Genomic DNA, 24,464 nt, shown 5'->3' with positions numbered 1-24,464 from the left:
TAATGACAGATCACTTATGCACTATAGTATGAGAACATATTTACAATGGAGTGATTTCTCTCTCTGCATAATTCATGTTTTATTCAAAGCAAAATGCATTCGTTCTGAAAGTGTACTTTGGCCATTTTTTAAAAAACAAAACAAAACACAAACAAAACAAAAATCCTCTTGTCTAACAGACACACAACTTTACTACTGTACAACAAAAATCGTTGTAATTCAAAACAGAGGAAGACTTCCCGATAGCTTAGTTATAGCCTGCCAAACAAACACAGTGCAACACAATCTTTGAGCCTTTGTGAGGACAAAAATTAACCCCCTGAACGACAATAACTTACAAATGTTCCAAATCAGTTTGAAATAAACAAAAACAAAAGAAACTTAAGCCAGCCTCGTGTGTAACCAACTTTTCTTTTTATCAGAAGCTAACACATTTAATCCTGAAAAGTTCAATATATATGTAGATATATATTTTTCCCTTTGAATTGAAATTGGCAGACTGAAAAATATGTTTTCTTCTTCAGTAAACCTCTATACTAAGATGTTCTTGACAAACTTCACACAATTGCCTTTAACCTCTGACTAGGTAGGTAGGTGTCCGTGTGAATGCATGAATGAACTTGTACGTGAGTGTGTGCATGTCATTCTTTCTAAAACAAAAAAGTTGGCAACTTACAACTTTGGACCATCATATTCATTCTAAAAATGCATAGTCCTGCCCCAGAGAGATACTAAAGGGGCAGGTATTTCCCCCGCTTTGCTCTATGCATATTATAACTAAGCTAAAATTACAGTGAAAGAAAATATATCCTGGCACTTTAGTACTGGTTGAGTGGGCACTTGTATGCAGTACTTATAGACCAGTAAAAGTGCTCGTTTACCTGTCTGGTGTGCAAGGGGCCCTTTGTCTTGAAGCCTCCTTGGGAACTGCACTCTGAGGCACTGAAGTGATCTGAACTAGTGGAAGAGCGTTTGGAAAGGGTATCACAACCCCCAACAAAGGTGTTGTCCAAAGGGAGTTCCTGAATCACGTGGTGCTTTTTCACCGAGACGGGAGTGTCAGGCTTAAGATGGAAAGCGGACTGTGGAGAGGCAGATTTGTAATGCTTAGCAAGATCAGGGCTGTTAGGCTTAAAGGTGGTGGGTGGGGCCGTGCCCCAGTCAAATCTTCCTATACTTTGCTCCTCCAGCTCAGCTGGAAGGCTAATGGTCCCATTGATAGGTTCATGAACGGCATCCTCCGGTTTGGATTCCTCAATGGTAACAAAATTCAACAGGGAACTCTTGGGAGACTTCCTTTTCTTCCGCTTCTTTTTCTTGTTCTGTTTGTTCTCCTGATTGGGAGACATCCACTCGGCCCCTTGCTTGCTCCTTTGGGCAGCTTTGAAGCGGGAGGCGTGGCGGCAGCGGACCAGAACAGTGACAAAGATCACCACAATGACCACCATGGCACCTGCCACAATAGCAATCATGATGGTAAGGTAGTCCTCGTTTTGATAAGGCTGGCTGCTGTCCCCGATGTTCCTGTCCAAAGGTGTTTCCATAGTCCTGCGGATCAAGTCATAAATATAAGAGGCGTTTCCAGCCGTGTCATTGACGTACAAAAACACAAGGACAAGGGTATGCAGAGATTTAGGATAACCCAGGTCACTGATATTGACCACTAATCGATGCAGCCCTACATCAGTAGGAGTAGGTTTTTCTTCCAGGGTAATGTTACCCGTCACCGGATCAATACGGAACAAACCTTTGTTGTTTCCACTTACGATTGTATATTTCAGCTCAGCGTTCATTCCCGTGTCAATGTCAACAGCAAACACTTCAGCCACAACAGAGCCAGGGATAGCAGAGAGAGGCACCAGCTTAAAAGAAGTATTTGAAGGTGGGTAGATGACCACAGGGCTGTTGTCATTAACATCCATGACATTTATAGTGACTTTTGCGGTAGAAGAACGAGGCGGTTGTCCTCCATCGATGGCCTTGACGTCAAAGGTGTAGGAACTCTGCTGCTCTCGGTCAAAAGAAACGTTGGACTTTATAACTCCAGAGTAAGGATCCAGAACAAAGTTCTCATTGTCATTCAGGATGGAGAGAGTGACAGCTTTATTTTCTCCTGCATCTGCATCAGTCACTGTGATCACTCCTACGGTGCTATACTTTGGTAAGTTCTCCGACACAAAAAACTGAAAATGGTTATGAGTAAATTTGGGACTGTTGTCATTCTCGTCCAATACTGTAACGATTACAGCAGCCTGACTTTGCAGGGGAGGGGTGCCATTGTCTCGGGCCGTAACAGTAAAAATGAACCTCTCCTGCTCTTCTCTGTCAAAGACTCGGGAAGCTGTCAAAACCCCTGTCTTTCGATCCAAATCAAAAAAGGAGGCGTTGGGGCCAAGCTGATAAACAATGTCTGCATTTTTCCCACTGTCCTCATCTGTGGCACTAATAGTTGTTAAGTACAGACCACGGCGGTTGTTTTCGGAAACGGACAGCTCAATTACAGGCTGGCTGAAAATTGGAGGGTTGTCATTTTCATCTTCCAGCTTAACTCTTACTAGGGCGGTCTGGTTCAAACTGGGCTTGCCAGAATCGGAGGCAACTATTTTAAAGCTGAATTCTTTGGTGCCCTCATAGTCCAGCAAGGAAGAGGTCTCTAACAAGTACTGGTTGTCATAAACAGCCTTCAAGTGGAACGGCACTTCTCTCTCAATGAAACAGATCACTTTGCCATTCACATCAGTATCCTTATCTGAGACCGTAATTAGGGCAATCTTGGTATTGATGGGGTCTTTCTCAGATAAGTACACTGTGCCATTGATGGGACTTATAATGTACCTGAGGTCTATGTTAGGGGGGTTATCGTTAACATCAGTCACATTGATGGAAACAGTTGCCCGGGCAGGTGTAGAGCTACCATCACTGGCCAGCACCGTCACCTTGTGGATGGCAGTTTCCTCTCGGTCTAAGGCCCTCTGAACTGTCACCAGCCCAGTTGTGTTGTTTAAAGCAAAGAGTCTTTTAGTTGCAGGAGCAACCTGGGCACCAAAAATATATCTGATTTCCGCATTGCTTCCTATATCTGCGTCTGTGGCATGCAGCTGAATGACCGAGGTACCTACAGGGGCATTCTCTGGTATGTGAACCTCCATCTGACTCTCTTTAAAAACCGGCCTGTTGTCATTGACATCACTTACTGTGACCTGGAGGATAGCTGTGCTGGATTTCTGGGGGGTTCCTCCATCCTCGACTTTGATTTTCATCACATAGGTATCTTTGTGCTCCCTGTCCAAGTTCTGCTGCACAATCAGCTGAGGCCACTTCTCCCCTTCTGGAGTTTCCACGATATCCAGCCCAAAGACACTTTGCCCATTCAAAAGTTCATAGTGCTGCACCCCATTGAAACCAGTGTCGGGGTCTGTGGCTGACGGGATCGGAAAGCGGCTGTTGATCAGAGTGTTTTCAGGTATGGAGATGTTGATGACAGGGGAGGGAAACATGGGGGCATTGTCATTGGTATCCTTCACAATTATTTTGATCTTGATCAGCCGAAAGAAGTCGTTTGGGAGAATCACCACCTCCAGCTCAAAGAAGCACTCATTCTCTTCAGCATAGGCAGCTCCTGCACAGAGTCTCTCTCTGTCGATTCTGTTGGAGGTGGTAAAGATCTCCCCTGTGGTGCTGGACACTTTCACCAAAGGGGCATCCCCTGCTTTGGAGACCAGTCTGTAGACAAGACTAGCGCTGGTTCCTGTGGCGGCATTGATGTGAGAAATGTTCAGATCCTTTGGTATGTTCCCAATGGGGACGTTTTCCGGTAGCTCCTCTCGGATGGTGTAAATAAGTTCTTGAGCCACAGCAGAATCCAGCCTTAAACAGGCAATCAGGGCAGCCAACAGGTAAAAATCCCTCAGGTCCATGGTAATGTGTTTATAGCTCCTTCTCAGGGTTTTAGGGTTTCAAGGTTTCCACGATGGAATGCTGCTGCCTCGTTCGCAAGGGGAGGACTGCAGGATGCATCACATCAGAGCTCTTGCTTCCAGACAGCCACTGTCAACACAATCACAACAACAACAACAATAAAAAAGAAGTGTTATTGACTCATTTTAACTGACACCAGATGCAACTGCCAAGCCCTGCTCCACGTTTCTGCAACACACTTACAAACACCCGGCACCTGCTTTTCTCCCTTCCTTTCGTTTGTGTGTGCAAGCAGTTCCTCTCCATGAATGTGCCAGCATACCACACATTCAGAATGAAATTAACTAGTTACAAGATTGATGGGAGAGAAGCCGTTTTCTTCTCTCTCATGCACACACACATACACATGTTTGTTCAAATCAGTCCATTGAACTGAGCATACCATGCAATGCTTTCTCCTTCCATGCCAAAATTTAGTGGAAGTTCTTTTTTAAAAAATGCATAGCATGAATTGTATGCCCACTGCAATTTAAAGCATCATGCATCCTGCCTTCTCCCAATTAAATTACCCAGCTACATTTTCCTCCCCTTCCTCTTGCTTGTGTGTTTTATCCTAGGCTAGTGCTGTAAGATGGTCTAGGATCTCTTAACGATTCAGACAAACTGCTCACACTGCTGCTTCTGCAGTAGCTCTCTGGCTACTTCCCATCTCTATTAACTAAGGAAGACAATAACAGGACCTCTAGTTTCTTCCCCAGAGCCAACCAAAATGTCACCTTTTCCAGATGTTCCAGTGTGCTAGTGTATGTGACTTGCATCTGCCGGAGAAGGTTCAACTTCAACATAAACAGAAGATTTGGGGAGGAGGCAGCCTTGAACCAACTCAGAAGCAGCAAGCCTGATGTTTACAAAGAAAATGCAGAAAGATGCTGTTGGGGGTTGGTTTGTTTTTTGTTATGAGGGTTGTATTGGGGGGGGGGGGTGATGCAGTCAGTGACACTCGGCTGCCCCTCCGGATGTGTTATTAGCAGCAGCTGCCACACATAAATACTGCAGTCTAATAGTGCTGCTTAAGAAAGAGAGAGAGAGAGAGAGACTTCTGCTCAGATGCCCTTATGGGAGCAAATAAAGCTCCAGGCGTCCTTATAAGATTGGGGGAGGGGGAGGCGGAGAGAGTTTGGTCAGAAGCACTGATCTGACATCTGCATTAAAAGCTACGCGTTGATATCCGTGATCCTTTCCATTACACTGATGCAGGCAGGTAGGGGCTGCAGAGCCAGCAAACTCAAGCCCAAAGCAACGCGGAGATCCCCCCTCCCGTCGGAATAGATATTAAAATCAATTTTATTTTTTAAAAAATGCCTCCCCTCCCAAAAAAGAGAGGAGCATATGGAACTTTGCACTTACGTTGCCGCTTTTTCGTGTGCCGATGAACTGCAGCAGCAGCAGCAGCCGAGGAAGGATCCGATCTCCCAGGACCGACACGGAGGAAGCCCCGCGCAATGCATCGGGCACCCAGGTAGCCACCCAATTCGTCTTTTTTGGAGGGAGAGGAGAGGTGGAAGGGGAATCAGCAAGCAGCCGGCCAGGCAGGCGCTTCCTCCTCCAGAGCAGAGGTGTTGTTCCTCGGTGGCAAATTCACAACTCCAGAGAACAAATTCACAGTTCCGTCCGGGTTCGCCATGCTTCTCTCGGCGCGTCTCTCTCGTCCTCCCTCCACCTTCTCTCCCGCTCTGCCCCTCCCTTATTTACTTGCTCTTCCTCCTTACTCGGAGGATGACGAGGAGGATGCTGATCAAAGCAATGCCGATCCCTCTCGCGGCGGCGCAGGCGACACCGCCGGCTCCCCAGCCCCGGCCAAGGCGGCCGCGCAGCCCGGCGAGCGAGCCCCGCAGCCCGGCGCGCTGCTCCTCCGGATCAGGGCATGCCCCGCTCTGCCCGATGCCCGCGCCCGGCGCTGCGCTCGCCTTCCGCGCCGCCGGGAAACTGAGCGCGCAACTTCTTTCCGCAGAGCCCTCGCCTTGCCCGGGACCTCCTGGCGGGGGGCGAGGCTGGCTGGCTGGCGGGCTGTTGCTTGGCCGCGGAGGCAAGGCAAGGCAAGGCGGGCGGCGCAGGCTTCTCCTCCCGTCTCCGGCGCGCGCTCGCTCTCCCCTTCCTCGCTCGCTCCGAACTGGGTTTCTTGATATAACTCTCAATAAGCCCACAGGGAGGGCGGGCGCAAAGCCTGCATCGCCCTCCCCCTCCGCCGAGCCGGATTGGCCGGCGGCGCGGGGGCGGGGCCGAGGGCGGGGCCAGCGCGGCGACGGGCAGCCGGGCGAGCGGGCCAGTTGCTCCGGCTCCGCGGGCCGGGCGGCGGGAGAGGCGGCGGGCGGCGAGGCTGCCGTTGTGCAGAATGGCTGGTCGGGCGGCGGGATGAGGCGCACGGGCGCCCGCTCAGGCGGCTCTTTTCAGCCAGCTCTTTTCCTTTTTCCTGATTGTTTCCCATTCTTACCTGCCTACCTACATGGGGGGAAAACATTCAGCTCCTCTGAGCGCGTGCAGAGTACCCTTCGCCTCGGACGGCGACATGGGGGCCGGAAATGGCAGGTTAAAACAAAGCCTGAGCGCAGCCAGGAGGGAGTTGGGAAAGGCTCTGTTGCATTAGCTTCTTGGTGTTAGTCGCTGTGTGGGAACCCCCTCTGCTACTTCTCCTTGTTAAAACTGGTTTGGTTTATATTTACATCAGAACAGCTTCTCGAATGTCCTTCCATCCCTGCTCTGCTCAAACTTCTTCCATAGTCTGAGTACAGCAAGGAGGTAGAGTCAGGGGTGGGACTCAAATGACCCGGGTCTCTTCCAATTCTGCAGTTCTGTGACTCAGATACTAAAAGTTTGGGGTCTTTTGTTGTTGGCATCCGTCTGTCTCAGGAGACAATGGAAGAGTGTGCCTTTGGGGGTGAAGTCAAATTGACGGAGAGTTACAACATCTGCTGTGACTGTAGAGACTGATACTGGAGAGAGATGTTTCGTTGCAGCTGGGGCAGATGAAGGCGTCCAGTTGTGCTGCTGCAGGTGCACTAGGGCATTTCTACTCTCTGCACTCCTTCCAGATGCCATTCCTCCTCTGGTCACTGCTGTGGACGCACAACCTGTCTGTCTCCAGGCACTGCGGTTTTCTGCAAGGGATGCCCACACAGCAGGGTTGATGTTGCCAGCCTTCATGTCACATTTGTTCGGGTTCTGAGCCCCCACATTTGACATCTGGGGTGTGTTGGGTGGTTGCCCCTCACATCCTTCCTGCTGCACTGACCCAAAGGGCCCACTAGGCTGGTCCTGAAGCCTTCTCCATAGCTTGCTGCGAATGGCAGCGGTGGATTTAGGAGAGCACAACCAGTTGGTTGGGCACTGAGCCAAGAGGGTGCTGCAACAATGGCTTAAAACAGAAGAAGGCAGGGGGAGGGATTTTGGTGTTGCCCAGGGCACTGTTGAAATTCTAAGCCCAGAGTCTGCCACTGTGAGTGAGCATCAGAGGTGTCCCATTGGCCAGCGCAGCAACTGGGATTGGGGCCTGAAGTAGAGACAGCACCTGCTGCCCTGGGAGCTGTGCCCGCCACTCACTTGCCAGAGTGGGTGACACTGCAGTGGAGCTGCAGGCTGGGTGTTGCCATGCTAGGGGCTGGACCCACCTTGTCAGAGGGCTAGCTTCCCCAAAGGGAAGAGACCACTTTGGCTGATGCCTCCCCTGCTGATGCAACCATGTTGGTGCCAGAGGCATACCTAGGCTCCCTTGTGCCCTTGGCAAGGAGCTGTCTTGGAGCTTCTGAAGCCAGGAGACACCATGGACCAGAAACTTAAAATATTTTATTTTCGTCACCTTTTGTGCACCAGTGAGTTCCTCCATGGTTATGCGGGGGGGGGGGTGTCGGGTCTACTCTGCCTTCCCTTCTCCTCCATTGGTTCCTCTGTCTGCCTCTGGCCTCCTCCCACTTGCTACTTTCTCTCCTAGCCATTCCAAGCCAGAGTGGAGAAGGGTGATTTTGGTGCCCTCTTGGCCTTGCACCTTGGGCGGGGCCCAACCTAACCAACCCCTATGTATGTCCCTGTTGGTGACTGAGCAAGTGAGATGTTTGTAGACCAAATCCTTCACGCATCCAGCAAGATTGGCAAGTAGAGGCCAGCACAGCTCCTTGCCACCATCACTCGCTCCCAAACCCAAGGAATAGCCACCATCCCTCACCTGCCTACTCACTCAATGTAGAGCCCTCTGCCCAGCAGGGAGGACAAGCAGATAAATGAAGGCAGCTGCTCCAGTAGTCCTTCTTCAGCCCTAGTTGGCCTTCCCAAAGTGTGACAGCCTAGGTGTGCCAGCCCTGGAGGTATTTTTCAAGTGACTGGCTGGTTGCCGTGTGTGTGTTTTAAAATGGTGCTAAATATATCTGGATTCAATTCAAATTTACTCAGGCATAAGGTCAGTTGATGGGCTTACCCCAGTAAGTATGCTTACTATTTAGGCTACAAAATAGGTTGTCAGTCCCATTGAACTCTGTCAGTCTTGCATCTGAGTGGTGCAGCAGTGAAACAGCTAGCTCCTTTGCAAAGGTAAGCATGGTCAGGTATGGTTTCAAACAGGATGGAGGATCACATGTTGAGATTCCTGCATTGCAGGGGGTTGGACTAGTTGACCCTTGGAGGTCCCTTCCAATTCTAAAACTCTTATGAATACACATCTTGGGCTGTGAATAATCTGTCAGAACCTGCTAGGCTTTCCACCCATCCACCCCAGCATTGGAGGGCTCGGGTTGCAGTCTGCATTTGCTAAGGCACATCTGTGACCCACCAAGCCGAGCTGCAGCCCACAACTGCATTCTGCAGCCTGAGGAGTGCTTGACAGCCTTTCTTGTTTCCCCAGCCTACTCTCGACTTGCTTCCAGCACACTTTGGCTCTCCAGTTCTCACTCAGAGCAGGTCAAGATAATGCTATTTATAGGGCCCACTGGTTGATGGAAATGCAAAACAAGTGAGCTTTTTGGCTTTTGACAGCAATATCCTGAACATGACATTCCCATATGTCAGCTGGAGAAATGCAGGTTAAAAGGTGGTGGAATAGATTAGGTGTACAAATGGCTGAAAAGGAGCACTCAAGGAGTACCAGTTAATGGATTGCTCTCCGGGTAGGAGGAGATAAGGAGTGAAATTCCACAGAGGTTTGTCATGGGTCCGGTAGTGTTCGGTATTCCACCCCCTCCCGTTTAATGGCTGGGGTGAAGAAGTGGGGAGAGTGCACATACCACGTCTGCAAGACTGGTTCCAAAGCATGATGGAATTGTTAAAGGGCATGAAAGAATTGTTATGCTGCATTACATGACCCCATGTGTGTTGCCTGCTATGCTTTTCCCCAGATCCTGCACTGTTTCAGAGGTAAAAATAGGATCATACTTTGAACACTCCTGCTCTGATTCTTACCTATTCAAGAGGGTTGGCGGCTCGTTTCCATTGTTGGATGCACTATTTTCATTTAGAATAGTTTTGTCCTCAAAAAAAGAAAAGGGTTCTTAGGTTAAAGTTATACTGGGAGAAAAAGAACAAAACATGAATTGTCTCCTGTAAACAGCAATTCAGAACATCACCAGTTGTAGTGTGTGATGCTATGCACTTCGTGGTAGTGGTTGAAAGATACCATGTGTATACAATTGGGGCTCACCAGCACTTCCTTTTTTGCCACACAGATCCAGGTTTTCCAGGTCCAAATTGGAGTAGGATTTTGTTTGTCCTGGTGTTTTCGCTGGGAAAACCCATTTGTTACCACTGAATCAGAGCAAGTGGCAACCAGGTTTTCTGTGGATTGCTGTTTGCTCCAATTCAGCAATAAAACCTGGGTTTCCCTGGGGAAAGCACCGGGGCACGGGGCGGGGACACTGTGTCCACTTGGACACAGACCTGGAGAGCCTAGATCTGTGCACAGAAAGTGCAGACCAAAGGCAAGTATGGATGAGTCCTTATGCTATGCATATAGAGACAAAATGCATCCCCCAGTAGCTTTTGGCCATGCAGAGATTTCAAGGAGGAGGCTCAAAGCTCAGTCTAACACCATTTTTACAAGACAACTCCATAACCATTCCAAAAGGCAGAGGTGGGTAGCAGATACCTGAGACTGCTGCCAGTATTCAAGGGATTCCTGAAACACATGCCTTCCAGATCCCAGGATCTGTTATTCTTACTTAAACTTACTTGTTTATTCATTCGTTTTATTTTCTTTCCAATTCAGGTGGGCCCTAGGTGGATCACAGAAATATCCCTAAAAATACAATAAACTCTGTCCTCATTTTAATTTTGAAACAGGACATTTTCATTCCAATGAAGGTAGGAAGACTGTGATCTTGTCTTGCAGACATGGCTTCACTTAAGATTTTCTTTCAGTGTGGTTCTGGGAGAGTTCCTCTTAGTTTGTAAGAGGTTCTTTTGTTTCTGCCTGGCCTCATTGCAGCCTTCAATAGCAGGTCCAGCACTGCAGGATCCCCAAGGAAACAGGCAAATTCCATGTAATAGACCCAGTGTTAGTGCTTGGGAGAACTTGTAGCAATCTCAGTCTGAATGTTTCTGGACTACAATGCCCATCAACTCTGTCCATTGGCCATGTTGGCTGGAGCTACTGGGAGTTGGAGACCAACAACATCTGAAGGACCAAAGGTTCCCTGTCCCTGCCCTATATCCTCCGAAGGTGCTGCTGGAGGGGCTCCATCCTGACCACTGCTGTATAAAACATGGTTCCCTTGCCCTCTTTAACTTATTTCAATGTTATATTTAATACATGCCTCTTCATCTATAATTCATCTTTTTCTGACTCCAGCTTCAGTCTGCGTCCCATTGACTCTTGCACACCTTTCTCATTTTCCTCTTAAGGGTCAGTTGAGAATTCTCTCTATATATAAAAAAAGGATTTGGGTTTGTATGTTTGTTTCTTTAAAAACCACATGAAACAGAATGAGACACTATCATTTACTCTGAATTTTTAAATACCTGTTTATTCTCTGGAGGAGTCGGGTGCATTCTTCATTTATCAGCAGAAAACATGATCAATTAGTTGCCTTCCACAAGGTGGTATCAGAATAAAATGGTGCAAGAGCCCAAGCATTGCAATTTTCCCAAAAAGGGAAAATCAGGGTTCTAAAACCTAATGAGGAACTTCCATTGAAAGGCTATTTAAGAATAGGAAGTTGTCTTTATTCATTTCTGTGTGTCTCTATTCGTTTCTGTTATAAACTACACAAAAACACAGCAAAACAGCCCTATCGTCCAATTCCAACATTCTTTTGCACCTCTTGATTTGAGCAATTTGATCAGTCAGCCTACTTTGTATTATGGGTCTTGGACAACGTAGCAAATCCAGGACAAAAGGGCAAAAGGAAAGTTTTTGCTTATTTTTGCCATCTGTGGCTTTTGCATTAATTACATTTTACTGTATCACTATGTAAATAATTGCATAACTAAATTGCCCTCCCCTTTGGCCCATTTAAAATAATATATACACACATATGAAGCAATAAGATTAATATATGAAGCAATAAGATTAATTTGGAATGCCAGTGTAAGTAAGAACTCGTGGTGGTAAAAACAAGCTCAATGAATATGCTAGGAGTAAATAAGTTGAAATTCATTTACCATATATTATTCATCAAGATCTGGTGTGTGTAGCAAATGGAAAGTTCAGTTTAGACTAAGGAGATGAGACGCGTTGGAAATTTCACACACACAAACCCCAAATATCCACAAAGGACACTGCGTCAGGCATAGGCAAACTCCGGCCCTCCAGATGTTTGGGACTACAATTCCCATCATCCCTGACCACTGGTCCTGTTAGCTCGGGATGATGGAAATTGTAGTCCCAAACATTGAGGGCCAGAGTTTGCTTATGCCTGCACTAGGTGGTCTTGGGCCAGACATTCTTAGCCAAACCTACCTCCCAGGACTGATGAGAAGAGAAACTGCTATGTAAGCTACCATGAGGCTGGATCCCAGTGTGACAAAGACGAGCGAGACAAAAGACTCTTCCAAGCAGCTGGGAATTCTGTGGGATCTGGGGTTCTGCTAATACGTATGGCGCCTACGTGCAGACTCTTGTATGCGTGTGAAATTCAGTTTGCCCCTTCCAATGGATGTGCAAAGATCAGGGGCAGGCTCGCAGCCATGATCCCATTCTCCGCACCATGTACTCAGTGAAAGAAGCAAAGAAGGTTAGAATATCAGAGGGGATAACAATGCCCAGACATAGAGTACAGGCTGCATTCAGGCTGTCACAAGTCTGTTTTATTAATAACACTTCGATGGGAAAGTGAGGCATGGCAAGAGCTTCTTCTGGGTAATTAAAATGTTGGAAAGTAGTAGTATGGGAGATGTTTGCCTATTCTTAATTTTTATTTTTAAATAAATTATAGGAGAAGTAGAATCTATTGTTGCCTCCGTTGACTCTTAACAACGAAAAGGCATCTCCTCATTACCATTTTCTTGATGGTGTGTGGCTGGTTTCACATTGTATGAGTTAAAGCACTGGCTCTCATGCCGGGGTGAGAGTGTGCAGCACACCAACAGGAGGACATGAAATCCTAGGGAAGGACAGTATCCCATTCCCAAGGCAGGTGATGCTCCCCTGACAAATTAAAAGTGGAGCCAATAGGCTACAGAGCCTGTCTGCCTCTGTACAACCAGTCAGGAAGTGGCTCTATCTGTCAGTGGTCTCTTACCTACTGCTGATCACTGTGCCTTCCACCCTGTCGCTCTGAGTGAGCACCATCCACTACTGCAAATGTCTCTCACTGGGGTCAAGTGCCTTCCGCACTGTTTTCTCACCCTAGTCTGGTCCGGGAGAGATGGGAGCACAGATATTACTGCTGCTTTGTTCTTATTGTGGTGCTCAGTGGGGAGGCTTAGAAGAGGCCCCAATTTTTATAGTTTGTGTGATTGTTGCTGTCATTATAATTTCAGGTCTTAACATTGTGCAGACATTAAATGCAACATAGGCTTCCAGTCTTACCGACTGCAAGAAAAACAAGGCAGATTAGAGGGGGCAGGAGAGGGAAGGAGGGTCAAGTCTCCTATTCCTTATTTGTGCCCTAAATCCAAATATCTTCTGGATGCGACAGTGGCAGTGTGCACATGGCTATGAACTAGGATCTCTGCACATATTACCTGTGGGCCAAGTGTTTCGCTCTCAGAAGTGTTTCAGAAGGGGATTCTGAGTTCAGAAAGTTAAGAAAGTCTGTGCCATCGTATAGGGAGCATAATGTGCAATGATGCAACTTGCAGATAATAGTGTACATCTGATTGTAAGGAAATGGGAGATGGAACTGTTTGTGACAGAGATTTCCTTACAGTGATTTGCAGCAATGGTTTGTATGAGAATTGCAAGGATTTTATACCACTATTGTTGCACAATAACCATTTATCCCTGCGGTCTCCTATTTACACAGGCATACTTATGTGAAACTTTATAGATTAGAGCACATGTGAATGGCGTTTGAGCCTGTTCTTATTAGCCCAATTCTTATTATTACTGATACCAGTTTGGCTTTTTAGTTTATATTTGGTAGTGTTAAGGAGCTCTCTGCTAGGCATTGTGTGAAAAATTCTTACTATGTCCTACCCTTTTGCCAGTGGAGATGTTAAAGAATACCAAATATATAGGTAAAGGTAAAGGGACTCCTAACCATTAGGTCCAGTCGTGGCCGACTCTGGTGTTGCGGCGCTCATCTCGCTTTATTGGCCAAGGGAGCCAGCGTACAGCTTCCGGGTCATGTGGCCAGCATGACTAAGCCGCTTCTGGCGAACCAGAGCAGCGCACGGAAACACCGTTTACCTTCCCGCTGGAGCGGTACCTATTTATCTACTTGCACTTTGACGTGCTTTCGAACTGCTAGGTTGGCAGGAGCAGGGACCAAGCAACGGGAGCTCACCCCGCCACGGGGATTCAAACCGCTGACCTTCTGATCAGCAAGTCCTAGGCTCTGTGGTTTAACCCACAGCGCCACCCGCGTCCCTTACCAAATATATAGTGGACACTTAAAGAACATCATTCCACTTGGAGGGTGATCATTAGGACATAGGAAGCTGCCTTGCACCAAGTCAGACCAATGGTCTATCTCACAGTGGCAGAAGTTCTCCAAAGTCTTTCCTAGTCTAGCCAAGAGATATCAAGCATTGGACCTGGTTCCTTGTGTCTGCAAAACATGTGACCTACTCAGCTACAGTCCTTCATTCAACTAAAGGGCCACTTAGCTTGAATTTTGTTCATTCAAGTAAATGTTATTGGACTCATTGCGGTTTTTTCTAGGCCATAATTCTCAAGCATTCTTGGATGGGTAAAACATGGAACCATGCTCAAATTCTTACTGAATCAGTTTGTTTCCCCCCATAAAATGTCTCCATCTTTTATTATTGTAAGTAAGGAAAGTGAATCAGCCAGACCACTGAAAAGGAAGGGACACAAGGAAGCATTTGTTTCAAAAGTTTTTATAACCCCCATAAACCAAGGTTATAAAAATAAGTTCCTATTCAGCTTAATTATGTATCAAAGTCAAGTAGAAAATACAATGAAATCTAATAAACAAGGAAGAAAAGTTCGTTGATAAGGGTCAAACTCAAAAGTCAATACACTGACAAGAAATTGTTAACCTTTACAGCTAACCACTGGAAATATTTCATCCTGAACCCAGTAGTTACCTGGAGCCAGGTGAAAAACTGTGGGCTGCTTACAAATCTACATACAGTGGTACCTCGGGTTACGTACGCTTCAGGTTACATATGCTTCAGGTTAAAGACTCCGCTAACCCAAAAATAGTACCTCAGAGTAAGAACTTTGCTTCAGGATGAGAACAGAAATCGTGCCCCGGTGGCACGGCAGCAGCAGGAGGCCCCATTAGCTAAAGTGGTTCTTCAGGTTAAGAACAGTTTCAGGTTAAGAACCTTAACGTTTCAGGTTAAGGACCTCCGGAACGAATTAAGTACTTAACCCGAGGTACCACTGTATTTTAAAAACTCTATGGACAAAACGTGAGTTGACAGTAGAATGTGTTTTGTTTGAGGTGATTTTTAAGCTCTTTCTGTCATTGGCTCATTCGCATATGCTTTCTTACTAGTAGCATGTACTTAAGCTCTTTGCGCATGATTAGAACCCCTGAATTGATAGATGCTCCAATCACACCATCTTTTTCAGACTTTATACTATATGTACCGTAAATGGGGGCAGGGCTTGTGGACACGATCCTGCTCCCTAACTCAGAATGACATCTGAACAGCTCTAGGTAAGTCATCACTTTTCCCATTGTAAAGGGTGGGATTTCTATTTTTTTAAAAAAAGATATTTATTGAGTTTTTCCACCTTTATACATTAAAAAATCAAAAAGAAAAAACAAAAAAGTTAAAAAACACATAAAGTTTACAATCCTTATTTTCAATAACATATTTCCCTGACTTCCCCACACCTCCCCTTCTTATATTCCAATTCAAATTGTTAATTCAACAAGTTCTTGTCCCCAATTTTTGACCTTTTTATATTTAATTCATTTTTTTAAAAAACCAATTTTAACTTATAAACATCAGTATTTAAACATCAGTGCTCATTCTTAAAACTTTTTTCTAAAGTCGACCCAAATTCCCTTCCACGAATTCCCCAATTTTCATACTAATAACAAAACAAAATTAAAAAACCAGATTATTATTCTGCACCCTTTGGATTCCCAAACCCCACCCCCCCTTTCCCGGTTTCAATCCCCAACAAATGTCCATCAGTCTTAGTCTACTATCAGCCTGGAGACCTCACTTCCGAGGCTCTTAATTCTCTCTCAATTCCTCTCTGCCGGTTTTTTTGGTAGTCCTTAATATTAAACACCAGATCTCGGAGAAGCTCTGTCCCGATAGGGTCCATATTTCTTCCAGCCAGACCTCCATACTTAAAAGTGGAGCCTGAATCTTGTTTCTTACTCCTTTTAAGTCCAAATGTCCAAAAAGCTCCAGCTTTCACCTTAATCAAATTTGTAATCCATAGGTCTTCAGATCTCCACATAAGGAGATCTCTCCATTCTTCAATCTTCAATTCAAAACAGATTTTCATCATCCAGTACTTATTTTCCTTTGTAGCCATCATGTCAGGCCTCTGGCTCTCCTTTGTCATCTGCAACATTATATCTCCTCCTTCCTTTTCCTCAGAAACAACATATATCTCTTTCTCCACACTCTCAAATCTTTCAAGTTTCTCTTCTTGTCCAGCTGCATGGACTTCATGAGTCAAGTCCTTATCAAATTCAATGGATTTGTTTACTGTTAAGTCCAGAGTTGCAACACTAGTAGCCAAAACATCAATTTGGCCTTGTAACTTTCCCAAGAGAAGAAACACTCTGTCCAATTTAGCTTGAATTTTTCCTCCTTCAGCCATTCTTGTAATGTCCCAAAATCCCCTCTAGAGGGATTTTGGTTACTTTATCTTCCTTCAAGTTCAAATCCAAAAATCAAGTTAGTTTGTATCAGTTCTTCCTTGTTTTCAACAAAATATAACCAAATTGTAGCAAATATATCCAGCAGAGATAGCAGAAACAAAGTTCTCTTTTTCCTTCTTGACAGCTAATTTGACAGCTGTCAAACTCTTCTATATCTCCTCAACAGGCTCTCTCGCGGATCACTCCCGGGTCCGGGGGGGTGGCACTTCAGCTCTCAAAATTAGCTCTTATCCTCCAGTGAAATTACTTATACTGCCAAATCGTGAAATTAATGTCTTTTACCCAATAAAGAAGAAGAAATTCTCTCGACCTTAGTTAGCTAGTCCTTGCTTTAGATTATTTATAAGACGGGGAGACGGACTTCCTGTTTGCGCCTTCCCCAATCGTGCCTAATTAAAAAAAAAAATTTCTTTACAAATCCAATTTCCGTATTACTCACGGGTTGTTGCTTTTAGAGTCCAATTGTTCACAAGAAGAAGTCAGCGCTCTCCGACCATGGCATGCGGCTTCACTCCGCAGGAGAAGCAGTCGACTCTCAGCACCGCGCCGCTCACCCCGTCCCCCGTTCCGAAGCCTTTAAAAAGGCTCCTTCGCGGGTCGGGGGGGCGCAAATGGTGCCCGCCGAGTCACCAAGTTCACAGGCTTCAGCGCCTGTGATTTCTGAGGGTCCCCGCGTCGCCGCAGCGGCAAGACCCGGATCCTGCGGAGCCGATTCCCTCCGGAGCTTGGAGGGAATCCGCCATTAGCCGATGGCGCTAACCCGGAAGTCCAAGGGTGGGATTTCTATCTTTCTCATTCATAGAGCAGGCATTGCTTTTTGTGTTCGCTGTTTCTGTTATGCCAATTAAGAATGGACAGGGCATGTGTGCAGAAAGCTGTTTGTGCATATTGTTGGTTTTTTTGAAAACACACAGGCCGGTGTAGATTTTCAACACACACTTTTGCTGTTTTCTCATTTTGTGCATATCTGAGGGATCAAAAGAATATATATAAACACGCTCCTCCGTGCAAGAGTGTGTTGGAAATAGTTATGAGCAGGACCAAGAAAGAAATGAAAACAATTGTAAATTCTCAGCACAAGCTTTTAGATTGCTGCACATTATCTGATGTAGAAATTTTTAATGTGGTTCATATGCAGTTGTCTGTGACCTTGAGTGGAAAAGTTTGGAACCTGGTTTTCTCAATTTATCAGACTATCCTACATTTACAGGCAAAAGGGATAAAGGCTGGCCTTGTTTGTGAATAGCATCATACGGACTCCGAAAACTAAATAGGCGTGCAACAGCTGCAAATGTTCATTTAACATTGTGTGACCAAGCCCCTCTTTATGTTATACTGCTTCCACCAGTGCAATCTCACACTGCATAGGTGTGCAGATGTACATAATTTCAGCAGTGAGCCCTTTTGGTTAAGTGCACCACCTGCCTGACAACGGCCTAATTCCAAGGAGTAATCTTGTAGGAACCAGTTCTTCTAGTTTCCTGAATTTATTTGCATGGCACTGATTGGCCAGCCCTTGTGTGACCATCACAAAGCAGCCCCCCGCTTCTCAGCCGTGTCCCTGTCAGAGCAGATTCCAATGAACGGGGGGGGGGGGGCTTTAAAATTGAAGTACTAAACATGCAGTGTGCTGGGGGCGGGGGGAAGCAAAAACAAAGTGGGCCCCCTACCAGAAATATAAGAGCGTTCAGGGATACTCTGAGATCAGAAATTCTGTGTGTGGCAGCTGAAGAGTGAAAACAGGAAGGAAACAAACCTGGAACAGGTGCACCCAACCACTCTTTGAAGGCACCTCTTTATGGAGCCTAAGAGATTTGAAAGGTGATATTTTCACTACATCAGCTTCTGTAGATCAATGTGAGCTCTCACTGTAAAAAAGAAACGTTGCTTGCTAGAGGTCTGTGTAAACAGAACGATACTCTGATGCCAACGGACATAATCCAATAACAGATATCGCCCAGTTGTAGATTAATAGGTAGAGGGTAGGACTGATCAACACATCAACCTCTAAAAAAAGAAGCACAGGAATGTGAGGGCAGTGAGGGATATATGCTGACCCAAATGGTCTATGGGATGCCCATGAGTAGCCCTTCAGATGGACAATGGTTAGTGAGGATGAGAGTCTGACATGGAGCACACATATTGGTTATTGTGGTCTATACTCTTTCCCCAACTTACTCTCCTCCTTTATATCAAACTCTTAAGTGTATTTATCAGTGATTGGCGTTAACAACCATTTTCAAGTCTGCCCTGTCTTTTGGAAATGGTGTCTTTCTAGGCGTTAATAATGTCGTTTTTCCTGCTACTGGTAATATCAGGGAGCTCTGGCATCCTTCTTTTCTGGTATCATCAAAGATGCATCACATTCTGATTCTAATCACATCCCAGTCATTTCAAAGTCACATTGTAGTCACATCACATAGCTCGGTAATAATTATTTAACTTTATTGCTATGCTGAATAGTTTTCTGTTTGCTTAAGGATAACTTTAACTTGTAGTCAGAACTGATTACCCTATGCTCACAAATGAGCTTCTTCCAGGTACACAAGGTTAGCCTCACGGAGGTTTGAGGAGAGAAATAATAATCAAATTGGATTAAACTAACTGCTGCTGGACTTAAATTCAACACGTTCCCAAGTAGGGAACTGTAAAACATGTCCTTGCTCTTTATAGAGGCCGCATACGTTAGAGAAGCAAGGCTGTGTTTGCTTGAAACGCAATCGATCATGTTAATGTTTGCATGCTTGCCGCATTTTTGTTAACCTCTCAGAAAAGCCAGGCTTGGGACTAAGCTCTTTGCATGGCCCTCACACGATAAATTGCTAAACCATGCCTTGTAGCACCCAAGGGGTTAGATGCTTTGTGCTGGCTTTATTAATTTTCTAGAAGGAAAATTAATACTCGTCCAATATGGGGGACTGGGAATAGGTTTGTCCTGGATCAATAGGACTGTCATGCCTGAGTGGAGGAGTGCCATGGTTTCCCTCTGGCTGAAGTGTCAAACCCAGAGAGCGGGGAGGGAAACGCTGGTCAGAGAAGCAGGTTGTGGTCAGTTCTCAGAAGACCGTTCTTCTAGACATGGAGAGGTGACGGAGTTATTCTGATAGTGAGGCTGCTGGGAAAGAAGGAGATGACAATACAGCAGGAACAAACTGAGGTGGAACGTGGAACACGTGCCGTGAACTAAGACTTCTGAAAGCCAGTTGCTGGAAACGGCAGCAGGGGAGAGTTGCTCTTGTACTCGTTCGCCACAGGCGTCCTGTTGGCCACTGTGAGAGCAGGATGCTGGCCTAGATGGGTCTGATCCAGCAGGATCTTCCTATGTTCTTATGAAAAGCATGTAGACATGCTCTTTTTGCAAAGAAGAAGTCAATAGACACAATGGGGAAATTAGGTAAGGGCATGAAAGGGCAGGGAATGTTCCTGGTGGGGAGAAGTGGAATAAGGGAGAAAGTCCATCAAGACGTGGGCCCATCAAGGATTGTTGTCTCTCAAGGAGGAAGGCTCCAGCATCTGGACAGCTTGTGGTTCAAATATACCTCTGATTATTACCTTGAAAGGACACATGAGTCTAAGGCTGCCTTATCTCTAAAATGTCTGAGGGAAAGCAGATTGTATAATTTCCAAAGGATGCTTGTTCAAGCACAGAGCAAGCCCTACCAATGAATCAGTGACAACATTCCAAGAATCTTGACTGAACCCTCTTGAGGCCTGGTCTGGACAAAGAGATGCTTTGTATTAATGCCTTTTCTTGGTATACCACAGTATGAAAAGCTTAATCATGCCATAATCTATTCTTCCACTTCTAAGTTGTAGGAAATATTAGCTAGTCTTGCATATCTCCATTTCTTGTCATTCTCACCACAGCATCCTCCACCCCCATATAATATTTGATGTGACAATATTTGATGGACTTCAGAAAATGGAACAAGTTCCTTTCTCTAATTAGTCGGTCCGAGCACATGTCAAACAGAACTAAAGGGAACTGCTTACATCTTATCATAGAGGCTCAAATGGTATAAATACATAATACATGAAAATGAGTCATATTATGCTTTAATCATGGAATTTTGAGCATAAAACATTGTGATCGTATTGTTTTTTGTTAAGGAAACAGATGAATCTGCACCTCTTCCAGCAGGCTTTCAGATGAGTGTATCAGTGACTGAAATAACTTATGAATAATTTGACACTGTAGCTTATTATGAATTCTATTGCTATAACTGTTCTTTAATGTTTGCATTGTATTGCTATTACATTATGAATATATGTTGTTTATTGTACAGTAAACCGCCCTGTGACCTTTGGGTGAAGAACAGTAGGTCTTATAATAAATAAATAAAGCACTTCAGAATACCTTATGATCAGCTCATCATTTCTCACCTTGTATTACTCTGACCTCTCTCTTAAAAGTAGAAACTGGAGCTAAACATGCAGAGATGCCTTGGGTATAGGGCTGATTCACTCTTGCAGGTGTAACAATTAATTCCTCATCTTCTGGGTCACATCCACATGACTGTAGAACATGTGACTTCTCTACAGCTGATTACCACACCTTGGGGACTGGTTCACACATTCATATCTGAGTTTGGGGGGTGGGTAGGCTCGATCCAGTGTGGATTCACTTCCTGGAATAGCCAGGCTATCTTCCTGGTGAGGTAATGGCCCTCTAAGTATGGCCATATAACCATATGGTTATATCAGCTAGCCAGACAGCTAAAATGGGCTGGGGGAGCACAAATCTGCGCAGCTCATGCTCACCGCATGGGCAATTGCTTCATTTGCTGGCCCTGATCTCCGAGAACTCATTTACATGTGCACACCATCCCTCGATAAATATACATTTTGGAATTGGCAAAAGCTTTAAACTGAATGTGTGAACTGGTTCCATTGATTAGCATTGTGTTTTAGGTAATATGAAATCTGTGGTGGCTATTTCACACATGGAAGTCCCACACTGGAGGTCCTCCACACAATTGTCACATAGGGGATTGTATCATCTATGTATCTTCAGTGTGTTTTAACGGTGGATGGGGCACAATAGACTTATATATCACTAGATCATTCAGCCCTTCATTTTACCCACAGATTCATTAGTCTTGCCCAGACGTGAACTGTCTCCATTGAGAAGCAAGGTGTTTTAAGCTGACATCCGTCTCTGACAAATGATTTGAGGGTGTGAACCAAGCTTACCTAATACAGATCTATACCCAGGCTTGGCTGGAGTCACAATCTGGTTATTACACCGAATTCCTGAACCTGCTCACATATGTGGTTTTGTGATTCATATCACCTTGCCTCTTCTACTCCTCAAACATGCCATTTGCACCTCCCTTCGCAACATGAACATGAACTCTTGTGCATGCATGTACAGCACATCAAAGGATCCACCATATGGTTTTTCAATGGGGCATGTAAAATATTTATTTATAGTGGCCATGTTGATGTAGGTCCATGTGCAATCCTGCACATCACATTCAAACTGCCAGGGGCAGGAGGCAGAGTACATGGCATATGTGGAGAATTGAACCACCAGATCAGAAATAACGGATGTTTGTATTTTCAGGGACCACTCTAGATTGTGGTCTGGAGATGAGAATTATAGACTGGCACACACACTAGTCCCTTCATGGGAGATCAGTATAAAGTCGAGGACAATTGCTATTAAGGGTGTCACTGCATCAAACCAAATCCTTCATTTCACAGAAGAGACCCTGATCCCGTAGAGGCTCCTGCCAGTGGAAGGGGGAGAGGCCATTTCCCTTGCAGCTCCCCATGGCTGTTTTAGAGGGTCTCCCAAAACTCCAGAGCAGTTTTTCAAGGGGCAAAGCACTGCAAAAGGAAGGAGGAATCACTTTCTGACTTTCTGCCAGTGGGAGACCCACACATGGGATGTCTGCACCCAACCTAAGTGTGGAGTTTCTCTCCTTATGACATTGGGAAATAGCCGCCCACTTGATGAATGAAAATGTGGCACACATTTTGCAGCACCTTGATTTAATTGCAGCCGGGTTGCCAGGGGTCCTGATAAAGTTGCTTCCTTTGGCCTGAAGCCTTTCCCTGCCCTAGATTCCAACCTGAATCCACTTACCTATTCCCAGACCTAATATTTAATGGTTTTACAGACTATTAACACGTTTTAACTGAGTAGCAGTGATCATATATTGATGAATGAACTTTTCTAATAGATGTTCTCACAGTGCTCAGTCTTGGCCTTTCTGTCTTGCACATGCTAGTAACTGGCATTTCTTACCATCCCAGTGCAGGCATGAAGATTCACAATTAGAACCAGACAGCTAAAACGGCCCAGCTTCCAGTTTTTCAGAGGCCTAGAAGAAAAGGAGGGAAAGAAAAATAAGTTTGAGTTGTGCCTGAACAGCTTAAAGATTTATCCAGATCTAATAATCCCCGCTGCTGAACAAGATTCATTCATATATGTGCATATATATGCTTTCACACACTTTAGGGCAGGTAAGTGGCCTATAAAGACAGAATTGTATTGGCTGGCTCCATATTGATTCACAACATGAGACTCCTCAGCTCCAAGGCAGGAAGCTGCGCGTTGCCTTGATCATCTGATTCTGTAGCCACAGCTGCTTATTTACAAAGCTATTGTACTGCCAACCTTACTATATGCTTGTGAAACATGGACCACTTATAAACGCCATCTCCAACTCCTCGAAAGATTCCATCAACGGTGTCTCCGAAATATTTTACACATCACTTGGGAAGACAGGCGAACTAATACCAGTATACTGGAAGAAGAAAGATCACCAGTGTTGAAGCAATGATTCTTCAACATCAGCTTCGTTGGACTGGTCATGTTGTGTGGATGCCTGATGATCCTCTTCCAAAGCCACTACTCTATTCCCAATTTAAGAATGGTAAGTGTAAGTAATGCTGGTGGTCAACAAAAGAGGTTTTTCTCAAGGCAAATCTAAAAAAATGTAGTATAAAGACTGACAACTGAGAAACACTGGCCTGCAAGCGCTTCAGTTGGAGAACAGCCTTTACCAAAGGTGTCATGGGCTTTGAAGACACTCAAACTCAGGATGAAAGGGAGAAAAGTGCTAAGAGGAAGGCATGTTTGACAAATCTACACTGTGATCAACTCCTACCCGGAAACCAATGTCCCCACTGTGGAAGGACGTGTGGATCCAGAATTGGCCTCCATAGTCACTTATGGACTCATTGTTAAAACTGTGTTTATGGCAGACAATCTTACTTGGCTACGAGTGATCGCCAAAGAATCCTCGGTTACAAACAGATGCCCCAAACAGGCAGCAGGTTTGTGAAGTGGTCTTTCTGGTTCCCTACCAAAAGCAATGGTGGAGGCTGTAATCCAGTACTTTTACCACTTGAATTCTGAGCAGTCATGTAAAGAATCGTGATCCTATTTATGCAGGTTATTGTCCTTGCAGTATGTGCTGCATGTGCTATTGAATGGAGTGTTTTATGCATGATATCCTGTTTATTACACATAATGATTTGTGCTCTGGATGCTACTGAGGCAGGCATGTGTGATCCCACATTCAATACTGTTTCTGCCTACAAACATTTCAGAACGGCCACACCGCTTTACTTCCAATCTGTGCATTACTCTGTAAGTCCTGTAACTTTTTACACCACAATCTGGAGAGGTCCAAAGGCAGTTGTTGGTTAATAAATTGCAAATAAAAGCGTGCGTGTCAAGCACAACAATCACTTGCATCCAATTTGGAAAACAACAACAGCACAATTTCCAACTATTTCTGGTAAGTACTTAAATATGTACTGCCGTCTTGCAAGAAGGTATAAATAAAAACACACAAAAATGTAACCTAGCATCTAAAATCAGGTCCTAGGCCTGGGGTTGTCAACCTGGTCCCTACCGCCCACTAGTGGGTGTTTCAGGATTCTTGGTGGGCAGTAGGGGGTTCTACGGCACAAGCTGAATCCTCCTTCCACTGAGCGCTGGTGGGCGGTAAGGAAATTTTACTATCAAGAAAGATGCATTAGTGGGTGGTAGGTATAAAAAGGTTGACTACCCCTGTCCTAGACAAAGAACTTATGTTCAGTATCAGCTGTTTTCTCAGCACACTT

At 45.3% G+C, this 24,464-nt stretch overlaps 1 protein-coding gene across 10 annotated transcripts in view; it reads right to left on the bottom strand.

The window, feature by feature from the left end:
* PCDH9 (protocadherin 9) overlaps positions 1–5,793 on the bottom strand; it is a 753,026-nt gene extending 747,233 nt beyond the window's left edge. For 9 of the 10 annotated variants that reach the window (XM_053384695.1, XM_053384698.1, XM_053384699.1 and 6 more), the window contains exons 1-2: positions 5,326–5,793; positions 882–4,047 (exon numbers count right to left, since the gene is read on the bottom strand). In XM_053384695.1, the coding sequence (XP_053240670.1) occupies positions 882–3,917 (3,036 nt within the window). In that variant the 5' untranslated portion in view covers positions 3,918–4,047; positions 5,326–5,793. Of the gene's footprint in view, positions 1–881; positions 4,048–4,694; positions 4,714–5,325 lie in introns of those variants that run through there. The other variant, XM_053384696.1, reaches the window with a different exon arrangement.
* Between the last annotated feature and the right edge of the window lie 18,671 nt (positions 5,794–24,464).

The sequence above is a fragment of the Podarcis raffonei genome, chromosome 4 (genome assembly GCF_027172205.1).
Source record: "Podarcis raffonei isolate rPodRaf1 chromosome 4, rPodRaf1.pri, whole genome shotgun sequence".
Classification (NCBI taxonomy): Eukaryota; Metazoa; Chordata; class Lepidosauria; order Squamata; family Lacertidae; genus Podarcis; species Podarcis raffonei.
This window is presented reverse-complemented; position numbering and strand designations above follow the sequence as displayed.